A 15,744-nucleotide genomic window follows, 5' to 3' on the forward strand; every position below is an offset into this window, starting at 1 on the left:
CGATCCGATTTACGGTCCGCTTCCGCCTTTCGCTTTCGAATGGCTTCGATCTTTCTCCTACGCGTTGCACGCTGCTCGTTCTTGCAGCCTTGTATTGGAAGGGTTTCGCTGTCTAGCTGTTCGTTCGTACGGCTGCGTTCTTCCGCTCGCTTAATTCATCTGTGGTGTACTGGCGTGGAGGGCCACTTTTCGGTACTGCTGAGTTAAACCACGTGTATGGAACGCCTCAAGCTATGGAACGCTTCAGAGACGCGTGGTGGAGCCATTTTGCCGTTACAGACGCCAACGCCGTCTTTTCCACTCTACTGGCAATTTAAAAGGGCCCTGCAGCACTTTTCTCAACTTTTCTCTAAACCTTAAATACTTTCGTAGTAGTCAACAAACACACCCACAACTTATAATAGGGGATCGCGAAGTACCTCAGCCAGAAATTACTAATCTACGCCCATAAGATAATTCTTAGACACTTGCTCAACAGGTTTGTCTCTTTCCCGGCACCGGCGTTCTTTTAAGTTAGGTCACTTTTGTTGCAGCGAGCAAATCCCGCAGTGCCCCTTTGTGCTGGCGACAACTAAAGCTTCCACAGTACTTCCAGATCCGAAGGAAAGAGTGATAGCGTTTATCGAAATTGTTGCAGAGCCCTTTTAGTGCTTTTTCGCTTTAATACCTCCCCATGTCCCAATGGTATATCATCCTTATAGGCCTCTGTGCCAGATCCTTCTTAACACAGCGTCATCAATCTATATTATTTTATTTATTTATTTACAAATACTGCTGTCTCAGTTTCTGAGACATAGCAGGAGTGAGTACAGAGTTTCAGCAGAAAGAACAGCACAGTTCAATCTAATACCTGCCCCCTCCCACTCACCAGGATGTCCATCTTTCCGGCGACGCTTCCGTAGCCGTGTATGACGTCGATCTGGGCCGAGTGGACCATGCGCGCCTGCGGCATGACGCCCGAGTCGGACGAGTCGTCCTCGTCCACCACGATGTCCTCCGTCATGAACTGTGGCACGGGCTCGCCGGCCGACTGGGCCACCACGTCTGCGTCGCCCCGGAGGGAATTGGTCAGCCAGCCCCCTATTCCCGCCCATTGCTCATACGTTCCTTTACGCGCAATCCTCACTCTTGTCGCCCGCTTGCAGGGTCTCCTCTCTGCGATGTGACATGTCCTGCTTAATTGAATTTTAGAAAAAAATTCGTCCGGTGCACACGTGAAACAGTGGCATTTTCGATCCTTAAAGGGACAGACAACCGATTTTCGTCGCGTATATGTTCTCTAGCTCATATGAAAGCCAGCGTTTTGTATAGCCCGGTAACCGCAAGCAATTTCTAAAAATTGGGGAAAATAATTTTAATTTGGCAGCAAACTTCCTGAAATCGGAAGGGTGGCGGTTCGTAGTGTCGAAACTTGACACTACTATATGTGTCCCTGTCACGTGACCTGCAAACCTAGCAGCTACTGTAACTGCTAAGATGTTTATTTGAGTATTGAAAACATTTTAATACAAGTATTTGTACAAGGTTAAATTGTATATGTATTTCTAAACATTATTTTGAAAATTTTAAAAACGCGCCGCCCACCGTCGCTGGGGTGCTCTCAGTGTGGCTAACTGAGCCTCCATGCCCAGAATCAACGGCAGCGTTCAGTAAACAGACCCAGCGAAGGAGCTTTGACGATTCTGCCTGAGTCAGGGGCGTTTGTTCTGCCAAAATATTTGATTTCAGTTTCCAAATACGCCAACGGCAGCTTTAAAAAAAAAAATAACGTCGCGCCCGGGGAAAATCGAACTTCCCACCTCCACAACGTGAAGCTAGATTCTACCTATCGTCTATCCCAACAGATGGCGCATTCGTCCAAAATAGACCATTGCATTAAAAAAACACATAACGGAACAGGAAAGCCTGCGATTCAAACTTTTTTAGCTGGGGACAAGTTTTTAAATGTCGTTTTTCATTTCGCATACAGACAAAATTATGTTGCCGAGCTACTCTATGTCATGGTGGCCAGCATTATTTTTGGGAGGGACACATACGGGTCGTAGATCTAAAAATTTCGATTTAAAGAGTTCTAGGGCGTGATTAGCAAAACCGTTTCTCGTCAAGGGGCTTTAAGTGATGCCCTTTCATTTGGGATAGAGAATATATACTCGACAAAAATCGGTTGTCGGTCCCTTTAATAGCCTTTGCAAAAAAATGCAAACTGTGGGTATTTTTTTTTATTTTTGGAGATACAAACCGCGTCACTCAAGGCGGCTTGAATGAACAAATTTCTGCTTCTATTTCTGGTACGCACTAAGCGGGTAATCTAGCTCCCTTTGAGGCCTGCAAAGGTAACGGGCGAATCGCGTGTTCACGGGTGAGCCACCGCGCCGCACCGTATATGCTTCATGGTTGAAGAGTTGACTGTGAATCGTTACCCTTGTTGCCATGAGCTATAAAGTGATTTTGTTTACGGGAAAATTTCGTCCTCAATTCCACATTAACCTTGCCTGGATGGCAAGTTGGGCGAGTTGGTGTTGATTCATCTTGAAAATTGGCGCGGAAAGACGTTGACTAAGAAGAGAAATACACAGGACGACGCGCTTGTGTATACAGAAGACGAGAAATACGCAGGACGACGTCCTGTGTATTTCTCTTTTTAGTCAACGTCTTTCCGCGCCAATTTTCAAGATAACCTTGCCTCTCGAGAAAGAGCCGGCGTGTCCCCAATACGAAGAATTCCTTTGGGAAGGAGGGTTTAGAGGATCACCTGGTAGCTTCATGATCTGTCTCCGCGACCCATCGCCAGGATCCACGTCGGCGGTCATGTCGGCACCGGCGCTGACGCTCAGGTGGCAGGTGAAGCCGGTGCCGGGCTCCACGAGTGCAGGGCAGTGCCAGCGCACTAGGTCCTCGTCTGGTGCGACGGTCACGATCACCATGGCCTCGGCTCGAACAGTGTACAGCTGCGGAGACGGACGCTGGTCGTCATATCTCGAAGGTATTGGCATATGCCAAGACATCCGCAATGAAAATGACGACAAGAAAAATTCCTGTAGTTCATCGTATTTTTGTGTGTCGTACTGCCGTTTTGTAGGATTCTTGTGTCGTGATTCTGGCAGCTGGCTTTGTCACGACAGCATGGTGGCTGTCGTAGCAACAGGCAGTCCTGTTGTGACTACAGGAATGCTTGTCGTCGAGAAAATTGACTTTGTCCTTACGACAGAAACGTGTGTCGTAACAGATGACTTTGTCGTAACAACAGGGCTTCTGTCACAACAAAGTTTTTTGTCGTACGACAGAAATTCTTGTTAGGTTTATGCGGTATTCCTGTTGCCATTTCAGACTGGGATATACTATCGGCTGCGGTATACCACAGTGTATACACTCGGCTTTAAAAGCACGCGTTCGTCTAATCTTCAGACGAGACTCGCAGTGTTCATCATCTTTATTCACATGTTTTAGATGCAGAGCATCTGATTCACTCGCCTTGTCCCTCCGGCGTCGTCGTCGTTGTTGTCGTCGGCGTTGTCCACCCCTCTGCCATTCTCCTCGCCGCGCGAGCTGCGCTCTCCTTCGCTCTCCGCCGCTCACCCCCTCTCCTCTCCGATAACGAACACTCTCTCGCGAGGGGCATTGGATTGGATTTGATTGGATTGGATTGGATTGGATTGGATTGGATTGGCTTGGCTTGGCTTGGATTCGGTTGGATTGGATTTGGATTGGATTGGATTAAAGTGGATTGTGTTGGATTGCGTTGCGTCATAGCCGCGACACGTTGCGTCATAGCCGCGGCAGACGCGCTGGGGCCGGCGCATGTGCAGTACTCTCTCTTCCGCGGTTTCCTCTCCTTCGGGCGCGCTGCGCATATAACCGGTGTGCCGTTCTCCGGCGAAGCAACATCCACGCTTGGCTCAAACACCTAGAGTCCACGCCGCTTTACAAGTACGCCAACGTCGTCATCGACTGGGACCAGCTTACGCAGTCCCCTCAACGTTATGAGCGCTATAAAACGCGTTCCCTTCGCCGCTCCGCCTATGCGTCGCATCTACACAGGGGTTCCCGCGAGGGGAGGTGGGAGTTTTTTCTACGTAGTTCAAGGCGGAAGACATTGAGTGACCATGGTGGACACCTTACAGAAATTTCTGTTCAATGAACACAGGTGAGGAGTGGTAGCGATCTAACTTTTGCTTCCTAATCGTCATAGCGACGAGTAGTTTCACCGTGTATTTTTCTAATAAGAGTGTTTGTTGGTTCCCTTTGTTTTTTTCTCTCGTAGCCCACATAAGGGTACAGTTGAGTGTTCAAACACGTCGCTTTCTTATCTTGTTGAAATAACCTAACCAAGTTTGCATGAATACAGCTCAATTTAGCCACATCGATATCAAGACGCTTGCCACATTTACGGCGGTAAACCGAAATCACACAACATTGAATGGCTGATGTATAGATAAATAGCAAGACATTACAACACCACAGCAGATACCAGAGTAGTGGTAGGCAACTCTGCAACTCTTGCTAGCTCAGTCTTGAGCTTCAGAGAAAACCGATCAGGCAGGCCGGAGATGTGGTAAGTTCGAATGCATTCTTGCAGTGAGGACCCCATGGCAACCATCACTCTGCAGTGAATATCAGTCTTGTATATTTAATTAGGTTATTGGTTATAAGGACCCACCATTGCTACCTGGTAGTACCGAGGGGGCGCTACATCACTAGGACAATGGTGCCACCCGGTATTCAATGCCACCCTGTGCAGGAATTTCTCAATCAGTCTGAAAGACGCCAATGTTACTCACATCGGAGGCGCCCACGGGAGTGGCGAGCACGACGATGTTGTAGGTGCCGGGCCGCCAGTAGATGTAGCGCGGCTCGGTGGTTAAGGTGCCCTTGGTGCCGGGCAGGCCGTCACCGAAGTTGAAGAGCACGGTGGCGTTGCGGCCGGACTTGACGGCAAGGTGGAGCGAGACCTCTTCGCCCACGTTGACCACCGACGAGGAAGGCATGACGCGCAGGCCCTCGACGGGGGAGAACAGGTCCGAGTGGTAGAAGCGCGTGGACAGCTCTTCGCCCTTGTCGCAGACGTCCTTCTTGGTGGCCGTCAGCCGCTCCGCTGCAACATCGACATTAGGCTCCGATTCAGTCACAACGGGCTCATTCGCAACCAGAGATCCCTCACGGTCAAGAGGGGCGATGGAATATTAAAAATCTGTACACTCAATATTGCAAAAATACACCCTTCTACTCCCCAACTGGTCTTACTTTTATTTTCCCTGTACAATACCCATCGCTCTGTCCCCGCTGTCGTCAATCCGCTTCCCTATAGATGGTATTCACTGGAAAGTTTAGCTGTCAGTTTCTTCGCTTGGCAACACTGGAAACGGCCACGGACATGGCGCAGCTTGTGCCGCTGCACCTGCACGCCGCACAAAAAAAAAAAAAAAAGCAGCGGCGTGCGTCGTCGGCTCCGTTTCATCCCGATTCTCAACGGTGGTGTCAACAGGTTATCAATAGCACTCACATTGGAGTCGAGGCATTACTTTGCGTTCGGTGGGGTAGAGCTTGGGACGTCCAACACACATCATGTGCTTAGCACGGACAAGTACCGCCATCCCGCGGAGCCCGACGTAAACAGTGACGGCGCACTCGCACGGTTGCCTGCGTGCGTGTCTGGCCAGTGAATACACGTAATACTATACGGCGTGGGAGTACCAGAAAATCCCAGGCCTCACTCCAATCCCCAACCGCTCTATCAAGCAGAGGAGTGCTTCCCTCCACGGTCCAGATCCAGACATCCAGTCCATTCTGGTGAGAGTCGAGGGAGTGGGCTGTCATCAGAATGCAAGTTATGTCGGAATAAGGCGGCGTTGAACGCGGCGGGTCCGTAACGACGGTCGCTTGCTCGTTTGAATGAAGATTTACGGAGTCAACCAATCGTTACTTTTTTCATAACTGGTTCAATACCAGCGAAACTCTTCGCTGCGCTAACGGGAGCCGTTATTTATACTACTTGGACAACACACATCTTTTCAAGCATCTGGGGTAAAAGGGCACATAAAAGACATAGAATTTGTGTTCTGGATGTTATACAAACTGCAGACGCTGGGGGCACCACTCAGTGCACTTATAAAAGCGAAAACTTTCGAATCACTTCTCAATGTGTCACTAGGCTGGCAGAAAGAAAAATAGCTCATTGCGACGTTGGCCGACGTTGTCTCTCATAGTGGCGCTCCGCCTGTGCCACACCGTCAGTTCTAGTTAAAGTTCCTCTAGTGTGTAGTGCTATAGTGTATATAGCCATTCGACACGACATCCTCAGCGCTCTTATCATTGCTCTGCCGACGTGATATCCCTATGCGGCACTTAGTGTTTATGACGCACTTACTGTTTCGTCATTTATCATTAGCTGACATTGGAAACTCAGCCAGCACTAAGGCTCCCGCTTAAAGACATCCTGCGCAGTAGCCGTAGAGGTTCGATTTTTTAACTGCCGAGTTCAGGGTTTTTGTTACACCCAAAATTTAGAACATGCAACAAAAAAAAAAAAAAGGACACGAGTCGGATACCGTAGGGCACTCACCAAATGGGTCGTCGGAGCAGAGGCAGTAGCGGTTCGACTGAATTCCAGAATAAGGCGCCGATATGGATGCGCAGAGGTTCTGGCAGCGGCCGCCGTCCATGCCCTTAGCCGGGTCGTAGCCTCCCGGAGACAGTTGGAAGTAGGAGGCCGAGTCCGACCGGAGGCAGTCTCCATTCTTCAGAGCCAAAGCTGGAAGGTGGGGAGTACAAAGGGAAATTATTTTATTTCATTTTATTCAAAATACCCCTAAAGGCCCTCACTGGGAGGGTATTACATAGGGGGCGAACAACATTGGAAAAGAACAATGCAAACAAAGCTAACATACAGGTTATAGGCAAAAGAAGCAGCAACAAGCTGGTGCATGGCAAAAAATACGTGTACAGCAAAAATAGCAAAAACCGAGAAAACACTTATACACACATAAGAAAATATTTAGGGAAGTTAAAATGATATGGTAGTGCTTATTAGTTCTTGAAATTTGATTGGATCGGTGACAGCTGCAATATGAGATGAGAGGGAATTCCAATCAAGAATTGTGCGAGGTATGAATGATTGCGAATAGCTAAACGCGTGGCACCTTACAAGCATCATCTTTAAGGCATGGTAACGTCGGGAGAAAAAGGGCTGGTGACGCAGAAAAGAAATCGGCATGAAATGAAGGGTGATGGCACAGTTTATGAAACAATAATAACCGTGATAGTTTACGCTGATGTGAAATGATTGGTAAGGATGCACGAAGTTTAAGAGCCATGACGCTGGTATGACGTGAATAATCTGAAAAGATGAACCGAGCGGCACGACTTTGAAGGGATTCAATTCGATCAACTAGATATGCCTTGTTACGGTCCAAAATGGCAGATGCGTATTCAATTTTAGGCCTGACAGCAGTTGTGTAAGCAAGCTTGCGAAGGTGGGATGGGGTATGTTTCAGTCTGTGTTTTAAATAGCCCAATGAGTGGTTGGCGGACGCAAGAATGATGTTGATGTGGTGATTCCATGTCAGGTCAGCGTGCAGAGTAAGGCCCAGATAATTGTAAGTGTTAGTAAGCTCAACAGTTGTGTTATTTAAGAAATAAGACGTTTGAATGTGAAATGCGCGGTTTGCAAAAAACACAAGCTTAGTTTTGGAATTTGTTTATTGACATTAACCGAGTGGAGCATCAAGTAGATATAGAGTCGAGGTCAGTTTGGAGGGCTAGTTGGTCAGGGATGCAAGTTATTTTACGATAAATAACACAGTTATCGGCAGAAAGCCTGATTCTCGAAGTAACGTAATTATTTAAGTCATTAACAAAAATTAGAAACAGTAAAGCACCCAAGACGTTGCCTTGGGGGACACCAGAGGGGTCTTGACCGAATGGAGAATTAACGTTGTTAGCCGATGTGAATTGAGTTCTTGATGACAGGAAGTCTTTAACCCGTGCGATTACAAGAGGATGAATATTGAGTTGTGTAAGTTTGATTAGCAATCTGTGGTGAGGTACATGGTCGAAAGCCTTAGAAAAATCTAGAAATATTGAGTCTATTTGAAGCCCAGCGTCGACGGATGAGTGAAGGTCATTAATGAATCCAGCAAGGTGAGTGTCACGCGAGTATGCTTTTCTGAAGCGAGATGATATTATGTTCTTCCAAGTAGTTAATCACTTGTGTGTGGATGATATGTGCGAGAAGTTTACATATGGAGCTTGTTATTGATATACAGGCCTGTGATCAAAATTAAGTCAAAAGGTTTTTTTTTAAAACAGAAGCTTAGATTTACGTGAATACCACCTCTACAGTGAGGTTACACGCACAGGGGGACACAAAATTTAGCTGTAATTATTTATGTCGGTGGCCTAATTATTTAAAATTTAATAATCAACTTTTTAATGGCCGCAATAAGCAGTGACGTTTGTATTCAAAAGTTAGAGGCAATCGTGTTTCGATGCAGTTTCTTTTGGCAGAATTCTTCTAGCGCATTCCTAGCCCGAGATATCGAACTGCGAAGTTTAATTGCCGATCGCATGATTACGCATGCTAGAACAGGAAGACCGGCGCAAAGCTCCTCCCCTTTGTTCTGTGTTTCGATAGCGGTTCCGAGGACAGCAGATTGCGATAACGCCAACCAAAACTGAAATGGTGCTAGTTGTCACTTTTGTCTATGCCTCCGACCCGTTGTCGAACTAAACGCCGTACACACCAGGCACGTCACAAAAGGGGGGAGCTTTGCTCCGGACCTCACTGTCTTGCATGCGTGATCGTGCGAACGGCAATTAAACTTCGCAGTTCGATATCTAGGAGCACGGATGAGCTAGAAAAATTCTGCCATATGAAACTGCGTAGAAACACGATTGCGTCTAACTTTTTTAATACAAACATGCTTGCTTATTGCATCCACTAAAAAGTGAATTATTCAATTTTAGGTAATTAAGCCACCAACATCAACAATTTCCACCTCATTATGTGTTCCCCTCGGCGCATAACCTCACTGCAGAGGTAGTTTTCAAGCATTTATAAGCGCCTAATTTAAAAAAAAAAACCTGTCGACTTAACTTTGATCACTCTGTAGGTCTGTAGTTACGCGGTGGTAAAGAATTGCCGGGTTTAGAAATTGGCGTTACTTTTGCTATTCTCCAATCTTCAGGGATTATACCAGATGAAAGAGACTGTGAAAAAGGGCGGACAAGATGCGATAAATGCCATCAGAAGCATTCTTGAGTATTTTGTTATTGAAACCTATGTGGTCCGATGCAGAAGAGATTTTTAGTTTGATTTGTAAGGATAAAATACCGGCTTCGTTAATGATAATCTCTACCATTGTGCTATCAACGACTTGACTAAGATTAGGAGAACTAGTAGTGTTTCTTGACGAATTCATAGCGCAAAAAGAACGAGGACATAGAGAGAACACACAACACAGCGCTATGAATTCGTCAAGATCGCCACACCAACTTTCCCAAGAATCCGTACTAGTAGTAGTGTTTCCTCGTTTAAATACTGAGCAAAAACTATCATTTAGGACCTTATCACAGCCAGCCTCTGGAATCATGTCAACGTTGACCATTGAAAGCGTAATAAGCGGATGAGATCGGGGGTAATGATGCGCCAGAACGTTTGCGGATTGTTATTTAACATAGAGGGTAAATGATGGGTGAAAAAATGACGACGTGTTGTTTTAAGAAGCGCTTGATATTGCTGGTCACACAATTTGCACCGGAGCCATGAAGTGGATTCTTTATTATAATGCGGTCGACTACTGTCGATATTATTGATAACACTTACTGATGCATATTAACGAATAATATCGATAGTAGACTCATAGAGGTGCCATAAACAGCGTTATCGATTGAAAGGAGCTTAGTATCCGAGCCGCGTGGAAGTAATCGGGGCTTACCAAGTAAGGGCAAATGGAAGGCTTGGATTCGTTCGCTTAAGGCGTGCTATTCTGGTCGTCTGTATACACGTGCCTTGCGCGATGGCGTTCGCGTCGTCTTTTGTAGACCACTTAGCGACATGTACCAGAACGTTTCCGCTCGTGTATAGTAGTACCGATCCCAAAGGCAGCCAAATGGCAAGGCGGAAAGTACACGCAATAATAATCTGATTACAATTATGTCTTTTCTATCGTCTCCAATAATTATACTGCCGTAGTAGAACGTTGTTCTCCGTGGATTGCTCTAGTCTCATTATCCCTTATGAGAATGGGCTAACCAGGCGTGACAAAGGTTACTTAAAAGTGCGGACCTGGCGTAGCTATAAATATTCTTTGGGGCACACACCGCCGATAAGAAATAAAAAAAGAAACAGAGTTTGAATTAGAACAATTAGCAATTTTGCTGCTTCAATAAAACGGAACGGCTAGCTGTTTCGTTTGTAATGTCTACATAAAAATACGAATGCTGGGGGCTTATTCATGAAGAGTATTTATTTTTCTCTTTCTCTCGCTCTGTCACACACACACCACACACGCACGCCCGCACGCGCGCACTGGTACGAGCATAACGAAAATTTACCAGAATATATTTCTTCTGAATTACTGAAGTACAGAAATAAGCGCCACTTTGTGAAATTCAACGCTCAACTATCGGTGGGAAAAAGAGCACAATTTGGAATATGGCAGCGGCAATATATGAACCTTCGGCGAGTCCCTCTACAAGCTGAAGATGACATTAAATAATCCGTCCACATCCGCATCCTGATGCGCAACAAGTAAGAAAGGAGTCTCGCTCTCTGCTCGCATTCGGGCTACATATTCAACCGAAGGCTCCATGCGGTCGACAAAAAGAGCCGAGGCAGATTTTGTGGACTGACAACTTCTGGAATAGCACGCACGAAAAAAAAAATTCTTGGGCGTTCTGACACTGAATCACTTCCCCGGCTGAGTACCCGTTGAAAAATAAACATACGCTATATATTGTAACCTGTGTTTTCCCCTCGTGGCTACGCCTCTGGTGCGTTTACTATCCAAACCTGTGTATCACGTTGCTAACCAAACAGCCAAACGTTCCCAAAGTTCTCGCTTGTATACCATCTAAGATGGGGTCTTTGTTTAGTGAATTTGCAACCCGAAAGTCTGCGGGCATCACGCGGGATGCAGGTTGGACTGTCCCAAAGAATTGTCAAAGAAGCCAAAGCTCAGGGGCCCTTATAAGAAAAGTTGCGTATTGGCTGCTGGTAACAAGAACACAAACGGCAATTGATCAAGTTACTGTACGCCTTCATGTTCTCCCATTTCCACATTGCGTAAACGTTCCCCTCTCCATACACCGGGTGTGGTGGTCAGTAAAATCCCGACTAACGTGGAACCTGAGGAGTGGCGAAGCATGCAGTGTGCGCCGGTGTTTTCCCACAGCCAAATCGTTGCTAATGGCCAATGAGGGACAAAAGACGATTTTCTTTCCACTATGTACATATGAACATTTATTATATACAATCAGTAATTGCGTAGCTAATCCCAGTCAATATGCATAATGTATTTCGTGGGTTCTTCTCCCTCGTCGTAAAGCATTTCTGGAGACAAAGCGCGCCGTTTCCTCTCTCTTGCCACACGGCGCGCGCTGATTGGGAGCCGGAGAAGCGCCGGTGGGAGGAGCAACCGCGCACTTGCTGAGGCGGTGGCGCCCTCTATGGCGTTGAACCGGATTTAAGTAATTGAATGAGACAGACTGGCCGTAAGTTGCCTTCTTGTCAGACGCAGCAGCATGCTAAGAAGTATGCTTTACATGAGAAAACCTGGCTTTCGAAACCAATTTCCAAAGGAATTTGACAAATTTCTGTTATTAATGCAATTAAATTTGATTACTCCTGTATTTGAAATTAGTTTAAATCATGCTAGTTTATTTTGAACCGGTTATATCTCTTGTGCACTTGTTTTTTGAGTGCTTCGCCCCTAAAACCCACGGAACGACCGATAGTCTCACACGTCTTTAGAGGTTAGCGGACCCCATAAAGCTATCGCTTTAATTGCCCAAATGGCCAGAAAACGTGTTAGGCTTTGTCGATGTGTTTATATACAATAATAAAATTGGTGAAATAAGTGCTTCGAGTGCTTCGAGTGCTTTACTGCTGCGGCGATCCCGAATACTAAAGACATAGGGTAGACACGAAATCGGAAGTCTTCAGAAGTTCTTCCACCATTATTCGATTCCTCCCAAGATTGCTTCCGCCTTTGATGTTATAATTTTAAATAAGCTACACAGTTAAACAAGATCTATCGATGTCACCGGGAGCCGCGAATGGTTTCGTGGGAAGGAAAAGCAAGCACAAAAAGAACAGACTCCCGCTGGAGCAAATTCAGGCAGGGGGCGCGCGAGCACTGCGAAGGCGGGAAATTTGAAATGCATGGGGTGGTATCAGTTAGCTGATAACGGCGCCACAACCCATTATGGCGAATCAGTGCTCTGCACTTCCCCCAGCTTTCACATTGAATGGAACGGCTTTCATTTATTTATTTGGTTAAAAAAAACGTCTTTCGTGGCTACAAGAGAGCTCAGTGAGTTACCAAAAGCTAGTTCATTATTTCAAACTGAACAAAGTTATATCTTGTCTTTATGGCCCCTTTCAAGCCTGGTGAAAAGGATGAAGAAGTTGTAATCCAAATAAACCGTAAAATGTGGAGGTGACATTATTCGGCAAATTTGGAGAGGTTGTTTTTATTTCCTTTGGCGCGAAAGTAACATGACGTGCCCTAAAAAAAGAAAAGGCCGGTTCGTAATCCGTGGAATGTGAAAATTGTTGCGTTAAGGGACACTAAAGGGAATTTGTGGAAGTTTTTTTTTGCGGCTGGAGTGTGCACTTTAACCGCACTTTTATTATTTGACAATTCAATGGTAGCCTATAGCATCAAGTTATATGATATGGGTGGCAGAAGAGAAAACCACATGATCCGTTAGCGGCGACCGCGTCAACTTCTGTAATGACGTCACACAGATTGCACGGCGCTTTCAAGCTACGTTACCCTTCGAATTTTAAACTTTCTCCCACATTTCATGCTTAATGTTGAGACTTTTTGTTTCGCACGCCGACTGTACTCATTAAACACCTTACAATCCACTAAATGTAGTCTTACGGACTTGCAAGAGTGTCGCCATGACTGATGTCAGAGGTGCAGCGAGAACAATGAAGCGAGAGAAATGGCACTTTAGAACGCACTTTTCCCGCCAAAAATGTCTGTTAGTTGGAAGGGAACACTCTGGACATGGCCTACACTTTCTAGAATGTAACCTGGTTGTATAATTAAACGATGTTTACAACTCCATTCTGCATCCCTTTGAAAAACGCAGATATCACGGATCGTCTGCTCAAAATTGCTAGGCTGTTCTGATAGTCGCAATACCACGCCATCCGCTCTTCCCTCCTAATAAGATGAAGGCATAACTGACTCTGATATTTTAACCGGGATGGCGCAGGTTATCAATCAGCCTCATTACGATATCTCCTGGGAGACCAGTAGCGATCCTTGTCTGCGTAAAAGTGCCATGAACTCCTGCTTGTCCCTATTGTTTGCTGACCTTATTTTTGTTGCCACTCCTGTAACTAACAACTCAACTCGGCATTTAGTTTCCTCATAATGCCTTCTTAATAGTGTTGGCAACCTGCGAACAACCTGCCAACCACTTAAGCATGACTGTTCTGTCAAGAAATAGATTCAGACGAGCAAAACGCTTTTGCTTCCTTCTAACAGACACTGCGCGAGAAACGGTCACTTAGAGATGATCCCGTCAGAAGACAAAGTCATTTTTTAAAACTCCTTTGTGTTATTCTCAGGGACGACGACTTTGTAAAGCATTAGGTTTAAACAAAGAAAATTTAAACAGCGTTCACGGCAACAGCTGACATTGCATGCCAAGAATGACTGACGCCGGTATTCAAGACATTTGAAATGTGAAATGTTCGATGGTAAAATTTATGCTGACCAACTTGCTGAGAAACGCACCAGTGAACTACTCAGCAAGGATAGTGTTTTATGTGTGAGATTCGACCATAGAATGTGATTTGACTCTTTGCTCTCACTTGAATTTCCAGGAAACACTGAAAATTTCGGGTCCTAGGCTCGGAAACGTAGGTGTTCAACAACCCCAAAAATATATTCATCGTTGGACGGCTAGTGAATATATTCTAAAGCATCAAGCATGCAAACTTTCCATATTCTTAGTTGTGAACCTTGTGCACTTGAAGCGAGAAAAATGTCAGCTTACCATTGTACGTAGTAACGTCCAGGATGGCGACAAGCAACAGAAGTTTGAAGCGTAGAAAAACGGGGGCTCCGCAAGCCCCCATTTCGGGTCGGTTCATGGACAGTTCTTTTGTCGCTGTGGCCTGTGTGCCTTCGGTGTCTTGAAAGGTGCAAGAATCAGATTGATTGAAGCAACTCTTGTGGTTTTTCCTTTGAAACTTGCATCAGAAATGAATCGATGCCATCTTGAAGACACCCAATGAAGCGTCTCTTGTTGCTAAGGGTTGGGATATTTCCCTGCTTTTATAAATCTCAGCAAGGCCTGGTGTCTGGGGCGCACTCCGATTTTTGACGTCTAAGGAGCTCCAGAGAGTGCTTGATAGCGAATACAGCTCCTAAAGGAAACTCGTGCCTTCGCTTCCTCTTTTTCCTGGTAACGTCTCCTGCTTGTCGTTTGAACGAGAGGTTGCAGATCTAGCTTCTCCTTGACCGGTAGAGTCTATACCATCAGATGAAGCCTAAATCTTACGGAAATAGACTGCCAAACCCGTTTTTTCTCGTCTTGCACGGCGACTTATATGTCAGTACGTCAGTACGGGCCTCCACGTTCCGAGCACTTTCCGTTAAAGTCCAAAACGCAGCTACAGCAGCTGTCCAGGGCTTAGCGCTTGACAAGTCTCAAGACTAGTACGCCGCAACCACACTTGAAGAAGCAAATGTCCTTGGAAAGTCCCACCGACGTCTCCTTCTCCGAGTTCGGCGGGATTCTGAGGGAACTGCGCTGCGAAGGCACTGTTGGTACGGCGTGTTGCGCGCGCTGGACCGCGCTCTGTTATGGACCGGTCACCGTGGAGACCACGGCAACGCATGGGCAACCACGGTCGCGCCAAGGTCGGCCGCGGCTCGCGTAGCGTGTCGCGAATGGCGATGAGCTCAACTTCAATCAGCGCTTGTTGCGTGGCAAGTCCACCTGCTTACGCTTGACCTATGGCCACAACGAAAGAGACGTCGGAATGGCCAACTATCCGAATAGTCGCCGGCGCGTGACGTTGGTAGTTGACGTCAAACAGCCAACGTCGCCATTGGTTGGGAAGCGCACCACTGAGGTGTTCATTTTAGGATGTAAGGCGCAGGTTGTTTACTGGAATTACATTAACTACAAGAACCTCATTATGTAGACGCCACGTGGCAACACAACCGTCGTCTACCGCTACAGATTTGACTGCCTCTTCATTGCAGAAAATTTAGTCCAGATCGCTCTACTTATTTCTAATAATTCGTTCTGCGCATTACGCCGATTTTTTTCAAAGCTACATATGCATTTTAGGATGGGCAGCCCTTCATGAAAAGAGTGGGGACAACTATACATGAGGTGAAGCCGAAGTCTTCGCAACAAGAGAAACTATTTGAACAGTACTGCGTATTTGTCGCCATCTAGCGCTGGTTTATTCACGTCGCCCCTTTGCAACTAGCTCGCTACTTCTTACTAAAGCAAACGCAGACTCATAAAGGTAACTGTCAGGTAATAGGT

The 15,744-nt window shown here is 46.2% G+C and overlaps 1 protein-coding gene across 1 annotated transcript in view; it reads right to left on the reverse strand.

Annotated features, from left to right (window-relative positions):
• LOC144138115 (polycystin-1-like) overlaps positions 1 to 14,997 on the reverse strand; it is a 113,762-nt gene extending 98,765 nt beyond the window's left edge. The window contains exons 1-5 of the mRNA XM_077670222.1: positions 14,236 to 14,997; positions 6,560 to 6,748; positions 4,779 to 5,092; positions 2,753 to 2,948; positions 869 to 1,044 (exon numbers count right to left, since the gene is read on the reverse strand). Of these exons, the coding sequence (XP_077526348.1) occupies positions 869 to 1,044; positions 2,753 to 2,948; positions 4,779 to 5,092; positions 6,560 to 6,748; positions 14,236 to 14,332 (972 nt within the window). The 5' untranslated portion in view covers positions 14,333 to 14,997. The remainder of the gene's footprint in view (positions 1 to 868; positions 1,045 to 2,752; positions 2,949 to 4,778; positions 5,093 to 6,559; positions 6,749 to 14,235) is intronic.
• Between the last annotated feature and the right edge of the window lie 747 nt (positions 14,998 to 15,744).

This window comes from Haemaphysalis longicornis, unplaced genomic scaffold (genome assembly GCF_048455015.1).
Source record: "Haemaphysalis longicornis isolate Haplotype H1 unplaced genomic scaffold, Haemaphysalis longicornis Haplotype H1 scaffold_5, whole genome shotgun sequence".
NCBI lineage: Eukaryota > Metazoa > Arthropoda > Arachnida > Ixodida > Ixodidae > Haemaphysalis > Haemaphysalis longicornis.